A 24117-nucleotide genomic window follows, 5' to 3' on the forward strand; every position below is an offset into this window, starting at 1 on the left:
TGCCCAAAGGCCCAAGACAGGCCCACGCGGCGAGCTGACGGCGTTCCTTCCGGAGTCGTGCCACTGCCTCCCCGCTCGCCGCCCCTCGCTCCAGCCGCCGCAGCGCTCTCCCCTCGGCCCCCAGCTCCCCCGCCGCGCCCGCCTACGAGGTTCCGCAGGATGGGCGGCGGGAGGAAGCGGCGGCGGCGCGACGGCCCGGACGCGCCGCCGGTGATGCACCCGCGCAACCGCTACGCCGCCGCGGCGCCGGACTTCGCGGCGCTGGCGTCGCTCTACCCCTCCTTCGCCCCCTTCGTCACCGTGTCCGGCGGGGGCCGCGCGTCCGTCGACTTCACTGACTTCGCCGCCACGCGGGAGCTCACGCGCGTCCTCCTCCTCCACGACCACGGCGTCAACTGGTCCGTGCAGCCTGCTCCTCCTCCTCCCGCCCCCTCCCCCTCAACCCTAAGATGCATTCCGCGCTGCTCCACTCCCGATTGTTCCTGTTCGGCTGAGCTGCTTATCTCTTTGCTGTTGTGCTGGTGGAGGATTGCAAGGGCGCTCCTGAATTCAGCTAATTGCGGCATCAAACTCACCTGCAATCTGACATACCTGTTGTCTTATGAGTTGCTCATGTCGCTCTTGGGATGGAAGTTCTGAAGTGACTTCAGGGCTTGGAGCTTATCAGGTTTTTGTGTGCATATTAGTGCTGTATGTCAAGACAACATTTCGTAATCCCCAAGAGATCATTTGATTTATCTTGCTGCGGTGCTTGCATAGTAATAACAGTAAACACATAACGAAGCCCTTTTGTTGGAACAAAAATCTGCCGAAAAGGATCTTCAAAGTAAGTATATGCTGCTCATTGCATTATTGTTCAGCTTCATGAGCACTTCCACCGGGAACTTCTGCAGAGAGAGTAGTCCATGTAAAGAATGGTGCTCAGCGTGCACATCATATGCCATAACTAGATGTCTTTATTCTTACTTTGGTCTCGCTATACAACAGGTCGTATTTTCGTGGCGCTGCGCCAAATCGATCCACTTATCATTTCTGTTAAGACATTTCAGTAAATAATCACATGTTGTTTTCATGTTTGAATTGTTTGCTGCATCAAATTTGTATAACTAAAGTTCAAATAGAATTACTGTTTAGCACAACTGGCAGCTCCCACTTTTGCTAACAATAAGAATCACTTGATTTTCAAAAAAATGTTGAAGCTTATAGTCCGTGCACACTATGTCCTCATATGTTCTATTTTTGAAACACTCATGTGTTCTTTTCTAATTATCACACACTATGGTTAGTGGGCAATATCACATTTTAATATGTTCGCATGATATATATCGTTCCTACTGTCAGGTGGATTCCGGATGGACAGCTTTGCCCTACTGTTCCAAACAGATCCAACTACATCCATTGGATTGAGGATCTTCTCTCTTCTGATCTCATACCACGAATGTCCAACTCAAGTGAGACAGTGAGGGGTTTTGACATAGGCACCGGTGCCAATTGCATCTACCCTCTCCTTGGAGCATCGTTACTGGGCTGGAGCTTTGTTGGATCTGGTATGCTTTTATCCTGTGTGCTAGAAGTTCCATGAAGCATAATCTAGGAATCCCTTAGTGACCTACTTAGCTAAATTAGATGGATCCATGCTCAGTTGGATTTTTGCTTGTAGATGTGACTGATGTTGCACTTGAATGGGCTAAGAGGAATGTGGAGAGCAACCCACATCTAGCAGGTCTAATTGAAATCAGAAACGCAAATGAAGCACCCTGCTCTTCGAAGTCTGAAACAGTTGCTGAGGAAGCAGTCAGTGAGAACATTCCAGAGCCAGTGGACAGTGTGGTGAGGGCAATAGCACCTATTTTTGTGGGTGTTGTGAAGGATAGTGAGAACTTTGACTTCTGTATGTGCAATCCACCATTCTTTGAGAGTATGGAGGAAGCTGGCCTTAACCCAAAAACTTCTTGTGCTGGAACTGCTGAAGAGATGGCTTGCCCTGGTGGCGAGCAAGCCTTTATAACACATATAATTGAAGACAGTGTTTCTTTTAAGAACTCTTTCAGGTGATTCATATCTGATGTTACAGCGGCCATAGTATTATGTCATTTTTTTTTCTGTTCATGATTTATTTGAAATTTTATAGGTGGTTTACGTCGATGGTTGGCAGAAAAGCAAATCTAAAACTATTAGCATCCAAAGTCCGTGAAGCTGGGGCCTCAGTTGTGAAAACTACTGAGTTCGTGCAAGGACAAACAGCGAGATGGGGCCTTGCATGGTCGTTCATTGCTCCGAGAAAAAATGTTATAAGATCCAGTACACCAGGAAAAGTCCACCATTCTTTCATGCTTCAGGTGGGCATCATGTCACCTTCCTTGATCATGCACCTTTGTCGCTTATAGCTCCTAAGTGCAGTTTGCTATAACTTTGGTTTTAGTGGTCTCTGTCATAAAGGTTACTGTTCTCCAATGAGATACTTCATCTTTGAGACAACTATCCTCTCTAGTTCTCATGAGTGTGATCTCTACATCACACATAGCATTAATTCGTGTGCCTTAAAACGTTACTCCCTCCGTCCCAAAATAAGTGACTCAACTTTACACTAACTTTGTACTAAAGCTAGTACAAAGTTGAGTCACTTATTTTGGGACGGAGGGAGTACATCTCATCGTTGTTTGTAGCATTTCTTCGTCCTTGTTGACCAATTCTTTACAGAATAACCTATAGTTATGTTTTAGTTCTTGTTATCGCTAGTTTACTAGTACTAAGTTTCTCTTTAGCTTTTGTGCTTTAACGTACGCTCTCTGCATAATGAATTTCAGGGTCTCCGACGTGGAAATGGTGCGTTTCAGGTGTTGAAGTCAGCTGAGACCTTTTTCTGTGCATCTAATCTATCATGTAAAACCGATTCTCTGTCATTTTCTATTGATGTAAGAATCCTATTAATCTTCCACCTATTCATTTTCCATATAACATCATGACAGAGACCCACACTGATATGTCATTTTCTTAAGTGAAGTCTTAGTATGTCAATCTCTTGCTAATTGTTGTATGAAATATCTGTTTAGGTTACATTGCCAGATGAGCAGACTCAGGCTGCAGCATTGGATTGTGATGACCTTCCTGGTTCTGTTGAAGACAACTCTACAAAGGTGCATAGCATTGTTACAGGAGCATCCTTCCGTATTTCGGTATGTCGATTACATATCGTATACTACTCATATGCTACCTATATCTACTTTGCCTGACAAACAATTTATAAATTTACTTCTACGTAGGTGTTTGAACAGATGCCTGGCACACTGTTAATCAAAGGTTCATTATTGAACAAGTCACTGTCAGGTACCCTTTGTTCTTTATGTGAAAAATATCACTTTTCTCAGACAAACATGCAGACACCTTTTGGGTTGCTTCAATACATCGCATGCTTATATTATCTTTACCTTATACTCCCTCCGTCTGAAATTACTTGTCGTAGTTCTAGATAAATCCATTTCTACCCATTTTTGCGACTAGTAATTTGGACAGAGGGAATATATAGTTTCTATGTTTCAGTTTTTACCACTTCCATAAGTGCAAGCCTAGATTCCGTTGTGTTACGACAGAGAGTTCCCGATACAAGTTTACCACACAAGCCGAGATATTTACCGAGTAGTGTGGAGTTTCTGGACAAACACCCCACAAAGCCAAAAACGAACAAACTACCAAAGTGACAGTCTGACATGGAAAATGCTGTAGCATTAGCATGTGCTACTTTGCAAAGTTATGTTGGTTCCTGTAGTGATGGCACTGTCCTGGCAGTAGTTGTCTATCCAGTAGCAGTGGTACTGATGCCTAGCTGGCTCTGGACAGCTGGTAGTGGCTAAAGGCACGACGGAGACATGATAGATGACAATTGGACGTGCTAGTGACCATTGTGAGAGGTTGGGCGGCTGGTCTGCAGGAGGCAGAGCCTGTAGACCCGGATCATATGCATGGCGTGTTGGTTTTGGAGGTGTTTCCTTCGTTATTGACCGCCGTTGCCATTGAAAAAATTCAGGCATACAGGATCATATCGGTGATCTGATCTCAGAGGCGAATAAGATGTCACTTCTCATATTCAGGCCGCATGAAGGCAGCATAGGTTACACGATGCTTCCTGGTGCACCTGCATTTCATTTTACTCATTCCTGCACCAATCATGACCTCTGGAATCCAAATCTAGCAGTGGCTCCGGCTGTGAGCACGAGCGGACAACACTTTCTTATGATAAAACTGTCATGCATATTGCACTGATGGCTTCTGTGGATCGCGGGCGATGAACAAAGGTCCAACTGATTTTATTGTGGTGAAAATTGACGACGACACTAAACCATCGGTATTCTCTCTGCAGGTACCTTCACATCGCTGTTCTCCCAGCTGGAGGAGACGCTGAAGACGGAGTTCGTCAGCAAGGACCGGTAGCTCAAGAGTCCATCCCCGTCAACGGGGCCTTAATCATGAACAAGCGGATGAGGCTATTATTGTAACCCCTGCTGGCCTGAACTCTTTTCAACGCCAAGAAATGTGAAGCGTGGGCATCACGAGACTGACAGCAACGGCCCTGGCGGCGGCCGGTGGCAGCCACGAGCAAAGCCGTCACCGAAGGCGGCCTGCACCACACCCGATTCCAATTCCAATTCCATCTTTTGCTGCGCCGATGCCTACCAGCATGTTGTGTTGCTGTCATGGCGCCCCGTTGCTCGTCCGAATCTCGAAAGCGACTCCGGCGACGCCCGCCCGTTCGAGAACCTCACCTTTGCTCTTTTCCAGATTCCGCCCACACGAGAAACGAACCTCTTCTTTTGTTGGCGTGGGCGTGTGTGCCGGCGTCCGTCACGCTTTTGGAGATGCACCGCGTCTGGCTCCGGTGGTTTGTTTGAGCTGCGCGGTGCAGGAAGGGAGCTGCCATTTTGCGGTTGACGTGTTTCAGATACGCTCGTGTTAGCAGTCCGGCAGCCGATTTTGACAGGCGTCTTCTGGTCATCGGCGGTGCTATATATCTTTCGGCAGCTCTTTGCTTTTTCTATCTAGTCTAGTATTACGAAAATCTACGGCAATGGCTTTATTGCAGTACGTATGAAACTGTGCCGGGTAGGCAGGCAGCATTGCAGTGTGGAGCCTACATGGAGAAAGCTTTCGTGCCGAGTGCAGAGTACCCAAATTTTTTGGGTTTATTTATTCAACGCGACACAAAATCTCACGGCGTACGTAGCCGGGTTGAACTTTGCCATGAACCCAATGACTGTCTTATGACCACTCTTTTGTCACGGGCCAGTCAAAGCCGTCGTGCACCATGGTGACTCTTCTAGCGGCCTGTCGTATTTTTCCATGACCTTGTACCTTTTTTGGTTGGTAAAAGATTTCAAAGCTGTCACGCCAATTCTCTTCAACCGATATCTACAAGTAGTCATCAACTGGTTAAAAACGAAACTAATATGGCAAAATTTAGTATATTACTCCACCAACTACAGAAATTGAGAAGATTTTTGTCATCCTGAGCCCTTTCGTTTAAAAGAAAAAACAGATGCATATGTGCTGTGTATGTGAGCATATATGTTGTATTGTGTTAAAAAAAAGTAAAAAAAACGTGTAGGTTTGAAGTCATTTCTCGTAGTTCATTCAATTGAAAATCAAATTATAGTTCATTCAATTGAAAATCAAATTATAGAACGAACGAACGAAAGGGCCCTTGTTGTAGAGCATTTCCGGCTCACCACCCATCATTGCAATAAGAGACTTGCTGCAATTGCAAAATCGGAAGGATGACCCTTGTTCCAAAAGAGTTTGTTGTTTAGAAAGAATAGTACAACACTTTTATTTGTAAATAACAAGCCTTCTTGTCGAATTTCATTAAAAAAATCATCGTCATTTTAGGCAATGATCAGCTACTCCACGGTCGCTCGATTGTCATGCTTTTGCCTCCCCCGTCAACTCATCGCCCCTCTACATGCCCTAGTTGCATACGTGAAAGTGCGTTATATCGACTAGGGGGGGGGGGGTGAATAGGCGATTTTTATGAATTCTTTACTGAGGAATTTCAGGGTGAGGAAATTCCTGAGTGAAGAACTACTTGCAGCGGAATAAGTACTCAGAAGTAAACATAACAGTGCATGAGCATGGTCTTCATGATGAAATGAAAACAAGCACATAGTACAGAAAGCGTAAACACAGGATAAGACAAACAGACTGAAGAAATTGAACTGAGGAAATAGAGAAAGTCTTCAGTCAAAGTCTTCAAACAGACATGAACAAGCACACAACACAGAAATGAGGAAATGGAAGGGTTGAGAAAATGGAACCAGGTAGCTTGGTGAAGACAATGATTTGGTAGACCAGTTCCAACTGCTGTGACAGTTGTACGTCTGGTTAGGGCGGCTAGGTATTTAAACCCGAGGACACACAGTCCCGGACACCCAGTCCTGAACACGCAGCTCAGGACACTCAGTCCTCACCGTATTCCCCTTGAGCTAAGGTCACACAGACCTCGCCCAATCACTCGTGGTAAGTCTTCAGGTGACTTCCAAACCTTCACAGGCTTGGTCACTCGGTGATCCACAATTTCCTCTTGGATGCTCTAGACCATGACGCCTAACCGTCTGAAAGATGCACAGTCTTCAAAGGTAACAAGCATCGGATCCACGCAGGATCAATCTCTTCAGTGATGCTCAATCACTTTGGGTTTGTAGGTGTTTGGGTTTTCCTCACTTGATGATTTTCACTCAAAGTCCTTGGAGGATGGGATGCTCTCAAATGACAAGTGTCAGTTTCTCTCGGAGCAGCCAACCAGCTAGTGGTTGTAACTGAAAGTGACAAGTGTCAGTTTCTCTCGGAGCACTCAAAGTCCTCGGAGGATAGGGGGCAGCTATTTATAGCCTAGGGAGCAGCCCGACATGATAAGACATAGATGCCCTTCAATGGTATGACCGTTAGGTGGGTAGATACTTTGGGACAGCTGGCTCATAGCACAACAACGGTCAGAATTTTGAGTATCAAATTCCTCAGGGCTATCATGTTCCTCACTGTGTAGGCAATCCGCACTAGCGAATTCCTAACTCCTCAGTCAGAACAAATTCCTCAGAGACCAGAAGAACTTCGTCTCTATTACTGAAGAATATGACTGAACTGTATGAGATTTCCAATGGCTTCACTCAAAGGGATTGGTAGGTGTAGGATTTGAGTTGAGCATCACATGGAAATTTTTCCTTAGTATTTCCTTGACCCGCTTTAACAGTACGGTGTTTCCTATGACTCAAGAAAGAGAAAATGAAACTACGAAAACAAAAGTCTTCATGCTCCATGTTTCTCGAATGAATACCAAGTCTTCAGGATTACACCAATTTCTTCACTTTCAAAGTCTTCAATCGAAGAACTTTATTTTTAGGGGTCGACTTTCTCTGTAAATATCAAACTCCTCATAGACTTATAGACCTGTGTAGACTCACAAACGCATCAGTCCCTTAACCTATAAGTCTTCAATACACCAAAATCACTAAGGGGCACTAGATGCACTTACAATCTCCCTCTTTTTGGTGATTGATGACAATATAGGTGAAGTTTTCAACGGGGATAAACATATGACGTGTAAATACTGGAATTGAGGGATTTGATTGCAAGATATAGAAGAACTCCCCCTAAAGATGTGCATAGTGAGGAATTTGCTTTTGAAGCAATGCACACTTTGAAGAGTAGAATCATGGAGATCTCCCCCTATATCTTGTAATGCATACACGCATTTAACGTATAATATGAAGAAATTGAAATGCATGATGAAATATGGTGACTGATGTAATTCAGCATGCTTGCATTAATATTAACGAGGAATAAGCATGCAGGAAAACACAACAAAAGTATCACGCCACCATAGAGTTTAAGATTACAACTCGATCCAGCAAAGTCTTCAAAAGAACGAGAGTTGTAATTTAGAAAAAAAAACGCCCATATAGGTAGACCCGCTTGAAGACTAACTCAAATTTCTCCCCCTTTGTCATCGAATGACCAAAAGGATCGAAAAATGAGGACTAACGCCCCTGAAGAATATCAAGTTGACGGAGGAGCGCCAGCGTTGTTGGGGTCATTTGTTGTTGTAGGGCCTGCCGCAGTGTCGTCCAAGTCTTCATACTCGTCGGTTTCGCGCGATGAAGAATATGAGCTGGTCACCAAAGAAGGAACCTTGACCTTCCTGAATTTCTTCGATGGAGGTGCAGACCAGTCAAAATCTTCCTTGAGACCCATTTTCTTCAGATCTTCTTCACCATACAGATGTGATAGGACAGCCCAGGTGCGACCAAAAACTTCATGGAGGTAGTAATGGTTTTTCTTCACTGCATTATGTGTAGCAGTCATGTTGTGAAGAATAGAACCAAACTGACGCTTAACCCATTTATGGTTTCGATCCACCTTCTGGTGAAGACTAAGAAGCAACTCATGGTCAGTCATCACACATGGAGCCGTGGCTTGAGGAGTAGACTTGGGTGCATTTGCAGCAGAATCATGAGTGGCAGAGTCATCATTGGTGGAGTAAGATGCAGCTTTGCGAAACTGACCATCCAATGGACGAATGCCTTCATCAATGACCAGAGGTGCATTGCCCTTTTCATCAGCTGAGGTACAGGTCTGCTCGAGGACTTCAATCGGAGGCAGGTAGCTGAGGTGATTCTGAAAATCAGCCTTGTAGTTGAGTGAAGACCTTATTCTGAGAAATCTCATAATCTAAGGAGCATAAGGCTTCAACTCAAACGGAGAGAGTGCAAAATTTGCCAGAGTCCTCATGAAGAAATCATAATAATTGATAGGAATGCTATGAATGATGTTGAATAGCAGATTCTTCATGATGCCAACTATTTTCTCATCAGATGAGTCGTGGCCTTTGATGGGATTCATTGTCCTCGTCAGAATACGATAGACTGTTCTGGGCACATAGAGTAAGTCCTTTACGAGGAATTTGGTCCTTGGGGCTTGACTGGGCTTCAGAGGCTTCATTAACACTTGCATGTAATGAGCGGTGAGTTTAGGTTCTTGGTACAGGCAGCGAGCTCCTTCACTGGGTGGACTGATGGGCAGGGCGTGTGATACGTCCATTTTGCATCATGCTTTTATATCGATATTTATTGCATTATGGGCTGTTATTACACATTACGTCACAATACTTATGCCTATTCTCTCTTATTTTACAAGGTTTACATAAAGAGGGAGAATGCCGGCAGCTGGGATTCTGGGCTGGAAAAGGAGCAAATATTAGAGACATATTCTGCACAGCTCCAAAAGTCCTGAAACTTCACGGAAGACGTTTTCAGAATATATAAAAAATACTCAGCGGAAGAGATTCACCAGGGGGGCCACACCCTGCCCAGGAGGGTGGGGGCGCGCCCCCTACCTCGTGGGCCCCCCTGGTGGCTCTCCGGTGGCCATCTTTTGCTATATGAAGTCTTTCGATGGGAAAAAAATAACAAGCCATCTTCTCGGACAAAACTCCGCCGCCACGAGGCGGAATCTTGGTGGAACCAATCTAGGGCTCTGGCAGAGCTGTTCTGCTGGGGAAACTTCCCTCCCGGAGGGGGAAATCATCGCCATCGTCATCACCAACGCTCCTCTCATCGGGAGAGGACAATCTTCATCAATATCTTCATCAGCACCATCTCCTCTCAAAATCCTAGTTCATCTCTTGTATCCAATTCTTGTCTCCAAGTCCGGGATTGGTACCTGTGGGTTGCTAGTAGTGTTAATTACTCCTTGTAGTTGATGCTAGTTGGTTTATTTGGTGGAAGATCATATGTTCAGATCCTATATGCATATTAATACCCCTCTAATTATGAACATGTTTATGCTTTGTGAGTAGTTACGTTTGTTCCTGAGGACATGGGAGAAGTCTTGCTATTAGTAGTCATGTGAATTTGGTATTCGTTCGATATTTTGATGAGATGTATGTTGTCTCTCCTCTAGTGTTGTTATGTGAACGTCGACTACATGACACTTCACCATTATTTGGACCTAGAGGAAGGCATTGGGAAGTGATAAGTAGATGATGGGTTGCTAGAGTGACAGAAGCTTAAACCCTAATTTATGCGTTGCTTCGTAAGGGGCTGATTTGGATCCATATGTTTCATGCTATGGTTAGGTTTACCTTAATACTTTTGTTGTAGTTGCAGATGCTTGCAATAGAGGTTAATCATAAGTGGGATGCTTGTCCAAGTAAGGATAGTAGCCAAGCACCGGTCCACCCACATACCAAATTATCAAAGTACCGAACGCGAATCATATGAGCGTGATGAAAACTAGCTTGATGATATTCCCATGTGTCCTCGGGAGCGCTTTTCTCTATATAAGAGTTTGTCCAGGCTTGTCCTTTGCTACAAAAAGGATTGGGCCACCTTGCTGTACTTTATTTACTTTTGTTACTTGTTGCTCGTTACAAATTATCCTATCACAAAACTATCTGTTACCACTTGTTTCAGTACTTGCAGAGAATACCTTGCTGGAAACCGCTTATCATTTCCTTCTGCTCCTCGTTGGGTTCGACACTCTTACTTATCGAAAGGACTACGATAGATCCCCTATACTTGTGGGTCATCAGCGTGAAGCAATTCAGAGGCCGATGCCTTAGAATGAGTATTATCGGTCATCCAGTCCAAGACCCAGGTGTTGGAGTCTTCAGGATCCCCGGTGATGTGCAGTGTCGCATAGAACTGAAGAATGAGCTCTTCATTCCAATCAACAATGTGAGAGCATAAGTTAAGGAGGCCTGCGTCATGGAGCACACCGAGCACAGGAGTGAAACAAGGCAATGATTCCATGTCCACATGAGGAATATGCTCATGATAGAAGATTTTGTCCTTGTTGAAGAGTAGTGAAGAATAGAAATTGGCCTGGCTGGCAGTCCAGAAGTGCTTCCTCCTAAGACGAGCAGAGTCATAAGGATTGTACTCAGTGAAGAATACATGCTCGCCAAAGAAGTCATCAGCCTTGATTTTTTGCTTCTTCGAGAAGGGATCCTTTGGCTTGGGGTGAGGAGTGTCAGTCAATTGCATCACAACCTCAGGGATCTCGATCTTAGGTTCCACATGCATCTTCAGTGGCAGCCTGGGACTTCAATTCTTCATTTACATTTTCATCAGCACTAGTGGCTAGAATTTCTTCATGGATGGACGGAGTTGCACGAGGTTCTTCAGATCCCATTTGTACTTCAGTAGCTACAGGGGACTGAGGAATTTGTTGAAGAGGTGTGAACAGAGGAGAGTTGGGGTGCTGACTTTCCCAAAAGTCATCATTCATCACCGGAGTAGTGCTTCCAATGTCCACATCTGCATCTTCTTCTTCAACGCCGGCCTCTTCAGCAGTAAACTGAGGCATGGGCGAGGAGACAATTGGTGTTGAAGGGATTGCATCAACTTCAATTTCTTCATCAAGCTGTTCTGATGAAGCAGCTGAGGGAATGTCATCATCTAATTCACTTGGAATCACATATTCTTCATCAAAAGGAACAAGGTCCTTTGATGTCATGGTTGAGATAGGAACTGCATCAATTGGGTTGTCAAATGAGCTAGTCAATGGCTTCATCTTCTTCGGGGCTGAAGAATCTGATGAAGTTGATGCCTTCATTTTCTTCACAGCTGCATGCTCTGCAGCCTTGGTCTTCTTCACATCTGATGCAGATGGAAGGAGCGGAGTTGGTGTAGGCGCAGGAGGAGCAGAGGAATTTGGTTGAATTTCTTCAGGCGCAACTGATGCAGTTGCCCTGACGTCTTCACTTTCTTCATGCACAACACTAGTGGTTGCCCTGGCAGTTTCTTCAGTGGCTGGAATGCAGTCATCAGCCCTGAAATTAGCATTTTCTTCAGCAGCCTGAGTGTCATCAGCGGTGCCGGCATTTTCTTCAGTGGGCTGAGCAGATGCTTCAACCTGAGGATTTTCTTGTTGCTTTGGGGCTGCAACAGTGGAAGTGAACTTTTCAGTCAATTTCACAAACCTGACTTTGGCTCCAAGCCAGTCAAAACGGTATGCGTCAAATTCATCATTGAGTTTCTTGATCTCTGATTGAATTGTGACAAGTTCTTCAGTTGTCATAGAGACAACGTTCTTCTTCAGGAAGCGCTCCTTCTTGTACTGCGCTTTCTTGATCTGCCTGGCCTTCTCAAACTTCCATTTTTCTTCCTGAATGAAGTGAGTCAACATATAACTTTGGCCAGGAGTCAGCTTGAAATCAGGCATAGGAGTATTGGGGTCCTTGTCCCATAGATCAATGTACTCAAGGATCAACTTTGGATCCAAAAGCAGAGGCACACTTGTGCCCTTGGCTCTAGCGGCCCCGACTTGCCTATCTCTGATGATTTCTGCAAGTTCATCATCATCAGCTTCATCTTCATCGGACGACACTTGGAAGGCGACTTGCCTCTTGTGAGGACTTGGGCGAGAACCTCGTCCAGCAGTGGCCTTTTTCTTCAGCAGAGAGGGGCCTCTTGAGGAATTTGGTGCAACTGAGGAACTAGCAGAAGCTCCTGAGGCAATAGAGATGCCTGTCGTCCTTTGGCACATGGCAAGATGCGCAGGTACTGAGGATTTGATCGGAGCAGTTGAGGACTTTGGCGGAGGACCTGAGGACTTTGGAGCGGGAGCAGCATGAGGAGTTGGCCGTGAGGGCTTTGAAGAGTCTGGCCGTGAGGGCATTGCTGAGGAACTTGGCCGTGAGGGCATTGAGGGTGAAGCACTTAGCTTGTGAGAAGGCTTCTTTGGCATGGCCTTCTTTGGCTTGCTTGCAGAGGCCTCAGCAGTGATAGCAGCAACATCAGAATCTTCATTAAATTTCCTCACTGCTTCCTTAGCTACTTTGGCTAGCTTGGCCTGGCGCTTGGCCCATTCATGAGGATAATCCTCACCGCGCTTGAGGCTGGTGGGATCTGCTTCTTGGCCAGGTGCCAATGGAGGTCTTGGGCATGGAGGATTGAGAGCGAATTTCTTCATGTACTTGCGAGTAACATACCTGTACTCCCTCCACTCTCTTGCCCATCTGGCCATCTCCTCTCAATCTTTTGAATGCGCACCTTGCGCTGATTTTTGTCCTCCTCAGGGGGTGTGCAGTACCCAGCATAAATATCATCAGGGATTTCAAACGCTGTGTTGACCTCAGGCCTCTTTCCTCCTTTCTGTGGCTTCTTTCCATCAGCCATTTTCTTCAGATGAGGAATTTGAACAATGGAATTCTCTGAAGATGTATGCAATTTTTCTTCGAGGAACGCTGCAAATGAGTTAAGTTGATGAGAACCTAGTGATTCAGCAGCTGACATGAGTACCTGTGAACAGAGTATAGTTGCGAGGAATATGGAGAGGTCATATGCGTTCTCAGAGGTTTTTCAAAAAGAACAAGTTTGAGGAATTTGACTAGATGAGTCTTGAAGAATTTCACTAAGCGTTCTTTGTCTTAGATTCCAGAGTTGTATAGATCGAAAATCCACACAATTGAGGAATCTTGAAGAAAAATATAGCTTAGAGAAATGAATCAAGAACATATGACATGTGAGGTGTTCAGTGTGTGACGAATTTGAAGAATAAACACCTTTGAAGATTTTGTAGAAATTTGTCGAATCAAGGAGGGTAGTAAAGTAACTTTTAATTACCCTGGACGAAGAACACGACGAACTGAGAGGTGTAGATGTGAAGTTCGTCAGTTCAGATCTTCCACGCCCTAACTTGGCAGAGGAAGACAGCTACGGCGGCGGCGGAGTGAAGAAATCTGCAGCCGGCGCGAGTACGACGGCGACGAGGTCGAGGTAGTGAAGCTCTTCCTCACCAGAGACGATGAAGTAGCGGTGGCGCTAGGGTTTGAGAAGCTTGAGCTGGAGTGAGAACGAGCGGAGTAAAAGTGAAGTGAGGAAGGGAAGGGGTATTTATATCCATGGTGAAAAAACTGTTCGCCCTAAGAAATTGGACGAATGTGCCCCTGACCCTTCTCATTCGCTTGACATGTGTCACCCACGTACTGAGAAGTGGAGATCGTGTGAGATTGTGGGTGAATAGATAAGTGTTGTCGTGGGATATGGAACGATTTGAGCGGCAAAGCCAAAAATTTAGATAGGATAAGTTAAAAGTTCCGTTCGCAAATTCTTCAGCTGACAAGAACACAGTGAAGATTTTGAAAGAGTTTCAAATAGAACGCACATGAAGAATTTGTGAATATATTGGGTTGAGTATAGCATAGAGGGAGAAGGGTCCGATCACATTCACATAGCAGAAAAGGCAATACAAAGAAATAGCTATAAGTGAATGTTGTAGAGGACATAAACTCATATATATATATATATATATATATATAGTGTTACTATTTATCATCCAGGGTTGCAAAATAAGTTATTCTTCACCCGAGATAATCTTATGATCATTTCATAATTAAATTACGTTTGGAATTCAAATAGTACATTTCTATTGATTCACTACGTAAAATTTGACATAAGAAAATAAAAAATATAGGTCATAAGACAAGAAAATTTGCAGTTTATGTGTATTTTAGACTATGTTTTTACGTTTGTAATTTTACATAACATAAAATATTTTTTACGGCGATTATATATTTTCTTACGATCCCTTTTTTCGTCGGAAATAAGACAAAACTTACGGAATGTAAAATTATGGTGCATTGATGGTAAAATCGAGGGGGTGAAGAATAACTATTTCTCACCCAGGGTGACGAATAGCGCGACCCTATATATATATATATAGCCAATGAAGAAAAACGACGGAAAAGGTGAAGACAATGCAAAGTTGAAGAATTGGAACCACTGAAAAAAACTCAAATTGAAGATTCTCAACATTTGGTGGTGGCGTGACCCACCGTGTAAGAATGATGATTTCAGACACCGCATACAATTGTCGTAGGGTTCTGAGAATCAAATTCTTCATTAATTTATTCACACTTAGAGTGTTAGTCTTCATTGATTGAAGAAAAACGTTTCTTCATGTGTTGCACATCTAAGTCATCAATTTAGCATAAGTGTTAGGATGAGTGTCCTTTTCAAAGAACATTCGAAGATTCTAGGATATTTAGCTCACACCGCAACTTACTAAATCTCTTCTCATCAAGGACTTAGTGAAGATATCGGCTAGCTGTTCTTCAGTCTTCACATGCTCAATAGAAATGTCGCCCTTCAACACATGATCACGAAGAAAATGATAATGAATCTGAATGTGCTTTGTCTTCGAGTGCTGAACTGGGTTATGAGCAATCTTGATGACACTCTCATTGTCACAGTAGAGTGGCACATTCTTCACGTTGACGCCGTAGTCCTTGAGAGTTTGCTTCATCCATATTAGTTGAGCATAGCAAGAACCAGCAGCAATGTACTCAGCTTCAGCAGTAGACAGTGATACGCAGTTCTGTTTCTTCCAGGACCAACAGACCAAGGATCGTCCGAGGAAATGGCATGTGCCAGATGTTGACTTGCGGTCCACACGATCACCAGCATAGTCAGAGTCTGAATATCCAATGAGATCAAAAGCCGAGCCCTTGGGGTACCATAATCCAAGTGTTGGTGCGTGAGCTAGATATCGAAGAATATGCTTCACAACCTTATGGTGTGATTCCTTCGATGTAGCTTGAAATCGGGCACACATGCAAACAGTAAGCATAATATCTGGCCTAGAGGCACATAGGTACAATAAAGAACCAATCATGGAGCAGTATACCTTTTGATCGAAGTCAATACCATTTTCATTAGTGCATAGATGGTCATTTGTGGGCATAGGGATTTTGACTCCTTTGCAATCTTGCATGTCGAATTTCCTTAGTACATCCTTGAGGTATTTCTCCTGAGATATGAATATGCCATCGCGCTGTTGACAAATCTGAAGACCTAAGAAGAATTTCAATTCTCCCATCATAGACATTTGATATTTTTCACTCATCATATAGGCAAATTGATACGTCCATTTTGCATCATGCTTTTATATTGATATTGATTGCATTATGGGCTGTTATTACACATTATGTCACAATACTTATGCCTATTCTCTCTTATTTTACAAGGTTTACATAAAGAGGGAGAATGCCGGCAGCTGGGATTCTGGGCTGGAAAAGGAGCAAATATTATAGACCTATTCTGCACAGCTCCAAAAGTCCTAAAACTTCACGGAAGTTATTTCTAGAATATATAAAAAATACGGAGCGCAAGAAGTACCAGAGGGGGGCCACTCACCAGCCACGAGGGTGGGGGGCGCACCCTACCCCCCTGGGCGCTCTGCCTCGTGGGCTCCCTGGTGGCCCTCCGATGCCCATCTTCTGCTATATGGTGTCTTTCGTCCGAGAAAAAAAATCATAAGCGAGCTTTCGGGATGAGACTCCGCCGCCATGAGGCGGAACCTTGGCGGAACCAATCTAGGGCTCCGGCAGAGCTGTTCTGCCGGGGAAAATTCCCTCCGGGAGGGGAAAATCATTGCCATCGTCATCACCAACAATCCTCTCATCGGGAGGGGGTCAATCTCCATCAACATCTTCACCAGCACCATCTGATACGTCTCCAATGTATCTATAATTTTTGATTGCTCCATGCTATATTATCTACTGTTTTAAACATTATTGGGCTTTATTATCCACTTTTATATTATTTTTGGGACTAACCTATTAACCGGAGGCCCAGCCCAGAATTGTTGTTTTTTTGCCTGTTTTAGGGTTTCGAAGAAAAGGAATATCAAACGGAGTCCAAACGGAATGACGTGATTTCTCATCGAATACAACTCAGGAGACTTGGACCCTATGTCAAGGCACGTAACAGGAGGCCATGAGGTAGGGGGGCGCGCCCCACCCTCGTGGGCCCCCTGTTGCTCCACCGATGTACTTCTTCCTCCTATATATCCACGTACCCCCAAACGATCAGAACAGGAGCCAAAACCCTAATTCCACCGCCGTAACTTTCTGTATCCACGAGATCCCATCTTGGGGCCTGTTCCGGAGCTCCGCCGGAGGGGGCATCGATCACGGAGGGCTTTTACATCAACGCCATAGCCCCTCTGATGAAGTGCGAGTAGTTTCTATCAGACCTACGGGTCCATAGTTAGTAGCTAGATGGCTTCTTCTCTCTTTTTGGATCTCAATACAATGTTCTCCCCCTCTCTTGTGGAGATCTATTCGATGTAATCTTCTTTTTGCGGTGTGTTTATTGAGATCGATGAATTGTGGGTTTATGATCAAGTCTATCTATGAATAATATTTGAATCTTCTCTGAATTCTTTTATGTATGATTGGTTATCTATGCAAGTCTCTTCGAATTATCAGTTTGGTTTGGCCTACTAGATTGATATTTCTTGCAATGGGAGAAGTGCTTAGCTTTGGGTTCAATCTTGCGGTGTCCTTTCCCGGTGACAGTAAGGGCAGCAAGGCACGTATTGTATTGTTGCCATCGAGGATAACAAGATGGGGTTTTCTTCATATTGCATGAGTCTATCCCTCTACATCATGTCATCTTGCTTAAGGCGTTACTCTGTTTTTAACTTAATACTCTAGATGCATGCTGGATAGCGGTCGATGAGTGGAGTAATAGTAGTAGATGCAGGCAGGAGTCAGTCTACTTGTTTCGGATGTGATGCCTATATACATGATCATGCTTAGATATTCTCATAATTATGCTCAATTCTGTCAATTGCTCAACAGTAATTTGTTCACCCACCGTAGAATACTTATGCTCTCGAGAGAAGCCACTAGTGAAACCTATGGCCCTCGGGTCTATCTTCAACATATTGTTCTCCTACTACTTTGCTATTTACTTTGCCTTTATTTTACTTTGCATCTTTATCATAAAAATACCAAAAATATTATCTTTATCATATCTATCAGATCTCACTCTCGTAAGTGGCCTCATAGGGATTGACAACCCCTATTTGCGTTGGTTGCGAGGATTTATTTGTTTTGTGCAGGTACGAGGGACTTGCGCATAGCATCATACTGGATTGATACCTTGGTTCTCAAAAACTGAGGGAAATACTTATGCTACTTTGCTGCATCATCCCTTCCTCTTCGAGGAAAACCAACGCAGTGCTAAAAGAGGTAGCAAGAAGGATTTCTGGCGCCGTTGCCGGGGAGGTCTTTGCAAAAGTCAACATACCAAGTACCCATCACATACCCTTATCTCCCGCATTACATTATTTGCCATTTGCCTCTCGTTTTCCTCTCCCCCACTTCACCCTTGCTGTTTTATTCGCCCTCTCTCTCTATCCTCCCTCTCTTTCTCTATTTGCCTCTTTTTGCCCGTTTTGCCTCTTTGTTTGCTTGTGTGTTAGTTTGTTTGCTTGTCGTTATGGCTAGTCCCTTATCTTCTCCGTTGTCTCTCGAGAATGAAATTCTAAATTTTAAGCAAAGGGAGGGTGAAAATCTAAAAGATGCTTGGTATAGAATTTGCAATACTCAAAATAGATCTACTAGGAAGCAATCTACTACCATTCTCCTTCGCAATTTTTATGTAGGCATTACTCCTTGGCACCGTTATGTTCTTGATACTATTACCGGAGGGAACTTTTTGGGTAGCCATACTTTTGATTCTTATAATGCTATGTTAGATTTATTTGCCTCACCCCCTCTCTTGGTTAATGGAACTATATTGACTTTGGAGAATGTAATGCAAAGGCTTGAGATTATTGAAAATAAAGTTGCTACCGTAGAGTTAATTGAAAATTTGGATAAAAAGATCCACAGCCGAATCTCTCAATATGGATCTAAAGTAGGAGTTACTTTGAACGATATTAAAGAAAAGGAACCCATAGTTAATGAGAAAATAAATCACGATTCCGTTAGGATCGATAAACTCGAGAATATTATTACCAACACGGGAACCGCTTTTTCTTCCGTAAAGAATACTCCAAGTCCTTCCGCTAAAATTACCAAGCTTATGTACGTTCCTAAAAATAAGGGTGAATCTTCTAGTAAGGAAAATGCGGATCTCAAATCTATAAGTGTTCATCCCAATCTTTTTGCTATCATTAAGGAACCATTTGCTACAAATGAATTTTTCGATCTTGTGCCTAAAAGTTTGATAATCAATAAAAATAAAGAAATTCCTAAAGATGGTAGATGCCTCATTGAAGAATTTCCTACCAAATATGGCAATACCTAGATCTATTCTTGCTTGTTATGCCTAGCTAGGGGCGTTAAACGATAACGCTTGTTGGGAGGCAACCCAATTTTATTTTTATTACTTGCTTTTTGATCCTGTTTAGTAATAAATAAATTATCTAGACTCTGTTTTGGTTGTTTTTTTGTGTTTAATTAGTGTTTGTGCCAAGTAGAACCGTTGGGAGGACTTGGGGAAAGTCTTGTTGAACTTGCTGTAAAAAACAGAAACTTTAGCGCTCACGAGAACTGCTGCCATTTTTATTTGGGAAGTTATATTTAGTTAATTATTTTTGCATATGATTAATAGGTAAATTCCTCACGTCCAGAAATTTATTTTAGAATTTTTGGGGTTCCAGATCTTGCGCTAGCTACAGATTACTACAGACTGTTCTGTTTTTGACAGATTCTGTTTTTCGTGTGTTGTTTGCTTATTTTGATGAATCTATGGCTAGTAAAATAGTTTATAAACCATAGAGAAGTTGTAATACAGTAGGTATAACACCAATATAAATAAATAATGAGTTCATTACAGTACCTTGAAGTGGTCTTTTGTTTTCTTTCGCTAACGGAGCTCACGAGATTTTGTACTTTAAGTTTTGTGTTGTGAAGTTTTCAAGTTTTGGGTAAAGATTTGATGGATTATGGAACAAGGAGTGGCAAGAGCCTAAGCTTTGGGATGCCCATGGCACCCCCAAGATAATCTAAGGACACCTAAAATCCAAAGCTTGGGGATGCCCCGGAAGGCATCCCCTCTTTCGTCTACTTCTATCGGTAACTTTACTTGGAGCTATATTTTTATTCGCCACATGATATGTGTTTTTCTTGGAGCATCTTGTATTATTTGAGTATTTATTTGTTAGTTTACCACAATCATCCTTGCTGTACACACCTTTTGAGATAGCCATACATAATTTGCAATTTGTTAGAATACTCTATCGCTTATATCTTTTGAGTCATATAATTTTGCTCTAGTGCTTCACTTATATCTTTTAGAGCACGGTGGTGGATTTTTTTTATAGAAACTATTGTTCTCTCATGCTTCACTTAGATTATTTTGAGAGTCTTAAATAGCATGGTAATTTGCTTAAAAATCCTAATATGCTTGGTATACAAGATTAATAATAAAACTTTCTTATGAGTGTGTTGAATACTATGATAAGTTTGATATTTGATAATTGTTTTTGAGATATGAAGATGGTGATATTAAAGTTGTGCTAGTTGAGTAGTCGTGAATTTGAGAAATACTTGTGTTGAGGTTTGTGATTCCCGTAGCATGCACGTATGGTGAACCGTTATGTGATGAAGTCGGAGCATGATTTATTTTTTGATTGTCTTCCTTATGAGTGGCGGTCGGGGACGAGCGATGGTCTTTTCCTACCAATCTATCCCCTAGGGGCATGCGCCTAATACTTTGCTTTGATAACTTGTAGATTTTTGCAATAAGTATATGAGTTCTTTATGACTAATGTTGAGTCCATGGATTATACGCACTCTCACCCTTCCACCTTTGCTAGCCTCTCTAATACCGCGCACCTTTCGCCGGTATCATACACCCACCATATACCTTCCTCAAAACAGCCACCATACCTACCTATTATGGCATTTCCATAGCCATTCCGAGATATATTGCCATGCAACTTTCCACCATTCCATTTATTATGATACACTCCATCATTGTCATATTGGTTAGCATGATCATGTAGTCGACATCGTATTTGTGGCAAGGCCACCGTTCATAATTCTTTCATACATGTCACTCATGCATCATTGCATATCTCGGTACACCGCTGGAGGCATTCATATAGAGTCATATTTTGTTCTAAGAATCGAGTTGTAATTCTTGAGTTGTAAGAAAAATAAAAGTGTGATGATCATCATTTTTAGAGCATTGTCACAGTGAGGAAAGGATGATGGAGACTATGATTCCCCCACAAGTCGGGATGAGACTCCGGACGAAAAATAAAAGAAAAGAGGCCATAAAAAAAGAGAAAAGGCCCAAATAAAAAAAATGAGAGAAAAAGAGAGAAGGGGCAATGCAACTATCCTTTTACCACACTTGTGCTTCAAAGTAGCACCATGATCTTCATAGTAGAGAGTCTCTCATGTTATCACTTTCATATACTAGTGGGAATTTTTCATTATAGAACTTGGCTTGTATATTCCAATGATGGGCTTCCTCAAAATGCCCCAGGTCTTCATGAGCAAGCAAGTTGGATGCACACCCACTTAGTTTCTTTTTGAGCTTTCATATACTTATAGCTCTAGTGCATTCGTTGCATGACAATCCCTACTCATTCACATTGATATCTATTGATGGGCATCTCCATAGCCCGTTGATACGCCTAGTTGATGTGAGACTATCTTCTCCCTTTTTGTCTTCTCCACAACCACCACTCTATTCCACCTATATTGCTATATCCATGGCTCACGCTCATGTATTGCATGAAAATTGAAAAAGTTTTGAGAATGTCAAAAGTATGAAACAATTGCTTGGCTTGTCATCGGGGTTGTGCATGATTTAAATATTTTGTGTGGTGAAGATGGAGCATAGCCAGACTATATGATTTTGTAGGGATAACTTTCTTTGGCCATGTTATTTTGAGAAGACATAATTGCTTAGTTAGTATGCTTGAAATATTATTATTTTTATGTCAATATGAACTTTTGTCTTGAATCTTTCGGATCTGAATATTCATACCACAATTAAGAAGAATTACATTAAAAATTATGCCAAGTAGCACTCCGCATCAAAAATTCTGTTTTTATCATTTACCTACTTGAGGATGAGCAGGAATTAAGCTTGGGGATGCTTGATACGTCTCCAACGTATCTATAATTTTTGATTGCTCCATGCTATATTATCTACTGTTTTAAACATTATTGGGCTTTATTATACACTTTTATATTATTTTCGGGACTAACCTATTAACCGGAGGCCCAACCTAGAATTGCTGTTTTTGCCTGTTTTAGGGTTTCGAAGAAAAGGAATATCAAACGGAGTCCAAACGGAATGAAACCTTCGGGAACGTGATTTACTCATCGAGTACAACTCAGGAGACTTGGACCCTACATCAAGGCATGTAACAGGAGGCCACGAGGTAGGGGGCGCGCCCTACCCTACCAGGCGCGCCCCACCCTCGTGGGCCCCCTATTGCTCCACCGACGTACTTCTTCCTCCTATATATATCCACGTACCCCCAAACGATCAGAACAGGAGCCAACACCCTAATTCCACCGCCGTAACTTTCTGTATCCACGAGATCCCATCTTGGGGCCTGTTCCGGAGCTCCGCCGGAGGGGGCATCGATCACAGAGGGCTTCTACATCAACGCCATAGCCCCTCCGATGAAGTGTGAGTAGTTTATCTCAGACCTACGGGTCCATAGTTAGTAGCTAGATGGCTTCTTCTCTCTTTTTGGATCTCAATACAATGTTCTCCCCCTCTATTGTGGAGATCTATTCGATGCAATCTTCTTTTTGCGGTGTGTTTGTTGAGACCGATGAATTGTGGGTTTATGATCAAGTCTATCTATGAATAATATTTGAATCTTCTCTGAATTCTTTTATGTATGATTGGTTATCTTGGCAAGTCTCTTCGAATTATCAGCTTGGTTTGGCCTACTAGATTGATATTTCTTGCAATGGGAGAAGTGCTTAGCTTTGAGTTCAATCTTGCGGTGTCCTTTCCCGGTGACAGTAAGGGCAGCAAGGCACGTATTGTATTGTTGCTATCGAGGATAACAAGATGGGGTTTTCTTCATATTGCATGAGTCTATCCCTCTACATCATGTCATCTTGCTTAAGGCGTTACTCTGTCTTTAACTTAATACTCTAGATGCATGCTGGATAGCGGTCGATGAGTTGAGTAATAGTAGTAGATGTAGGCAGGAGTCGGTCTACTTGTTTCGGACGTGATGCCTATATACATGATCATCCCTAGATATTCTCATAATTATGCTCAATTCTGTCAATTGCTCAACAGTAATTTGTTCACCCACCGTAGAATACTTATGCTCTCGAGGGAAGCCACTAGTGAAACCTATGGCCCCCGGGTCTATCTTCATCATATTGTTCTCCTACTACTTTGCTATTTACTTTTCCTTTATTTTACTTTGCATCTTTATCATAAAAATACCAAAAATATTATCTTTATCATATCTATCAGATCTCACTCTCGTAAGTGGCCTCATAGGGATTGACAACCCCTATTTGCGTTGGTTGCGAGGATTTATTTGTTTTGTGCAAGTACGGGGGACTTGCGCGTAGCCTCCTACTAGATTGATACCTTGGTTCTCAAAAACTGAGGGAAATACTTACGCTACTTTGCTGCATCATCCCTTCCTCTTCGGGAAAAACCAACGCAGTGCTAAAGAGGTAGCACCATCTCCTCTCAAAATCCTAGTTCATCTCTTGTATCCAATTCTTGTCTCCAAGTCCGGGATTGGTATCTGTGGGTTGCTAGTAGTGTTGATTACTCCTTGTAGTTGATGCTAGTTGGTTTACTTGGTGGAAGATCATATGTTCAGATCCTATATGCACATTAATACCCCTCTGATTATGAACATGAATATGCTTTGTGAGTAGTTACGTTTGTTCCTGAGGACATGGGAGAAGTCTTGCTATTAGTAGTCATGTGAATTTGGTATTCATTCGATATTTTGATGAGATGTATGTTGTCTCTCCTCTAGTGGTGTTATGTGAACGTCGACTACATGACATGTGACGCCCCCAATTTGACCGTACACTAATCATACACGCAAACGTGTACGATCAAGATCAGGGACTCATGGGAAGATATCACAACACAACTCTACAAATAAAAAAAAGTCATCCAAGCATCATATTACAAGCCAGGGCCTCGAAGGCTCGAATACAAGAGCTCGATCATAGACGAGTCAACAGAAGCAACAATATCTGAGTACAGACATAAGTTAAACAAGTTTGCCTTAAGAAGGCTAGCACAAACTGGGATACAGATCGAAAGAGGCGCATGCCTCCTGCCTGGGATCCTCCTAAACTACTCTTGG

General features: G+C 42.9%; 1 protein-coding gene across 2 annotated transcripts; it reads left to right on the forward strand.

Moving 5' to 3' along the window:
• Positions 1 to 7: 7 nt before the first annotated feature.
• On the forward strand, positions 8 to 5036 carry FIO1 (methyltransferase). Of its 2 annotated transcripts, XM_048681550.2 has the most exons (8): positions 8 to 398; positions 1342 to 1547; positions 1661 to 2051; positions 2132 to 2339; positions 2808 to 2915; positions 3054 to 3176; positions 3264 to 3327; positions 4358 to 5036. In XM_048681550.2, the coding sequence occupies exons 1-8, from the start codon at positions 160 to 162 to the stop codon at positions 4426 to 4428; spliced, it is 1410 nt and encodes a 469-aa protein (XP_048537507.2). In that variant the 5' UTR covers positions 8 to 159; the 3' UTR covers positions 4429 to 5036. The 2 variants fall into 2 exon arrangements, 1 of the variants encoding a protein (XP_048537507.2); XR_007287224.2 differs by lacking the exon at positions 4358 to 5036 and having other exon boundaries at positions 2808 to 2883.
• The last annotated feature ends 19081 nt before the right edge of the window (positions 5037 to 24117 follow it).

Source organism: Triticum urartu, chromosome 6A (assembly GCF_056163025.1).
Source record: "Triticum urartu cultivar PI428250 chromosome 6A, HENAU_Tu73, whole genome shotgun sequence".
NCBI classification, from domain to species: domain Eukaryota; kingdom Viridiplantae; phylum Streptophyta; class Magnoliopsida; order Poales; family Poaceae; genus Triticum; species Triticum urartu.

What these genes read in the sequence shown, in the direction of transcription:
- FIO1 (XM_048681550.2), top strand. Translation starts at nt 160, where the DNA reads ATGGGCGGCGGGAGGAAGCGGCGGCGGCGCGACGGCCCGGACGCGCCG. An exon ending in CTGGAGCTTTGTTGGATCTG is followed by an intron (nt 1,548 to 1,660) that starts GTATGCTTTTAT and finishes TTTTGCTTGTAG; the next exon opens with ATGTGACTGATGTTGCACTT. An exon ending in GAGCATCCTTCCGTATTTCG is followed by an intron (nt 3,177 to 3,263) that starts GTATGTCGATTA and finishes ACTTCTACGTAG; the next exon opens with GTGTTTGAACAGATGCCTGG.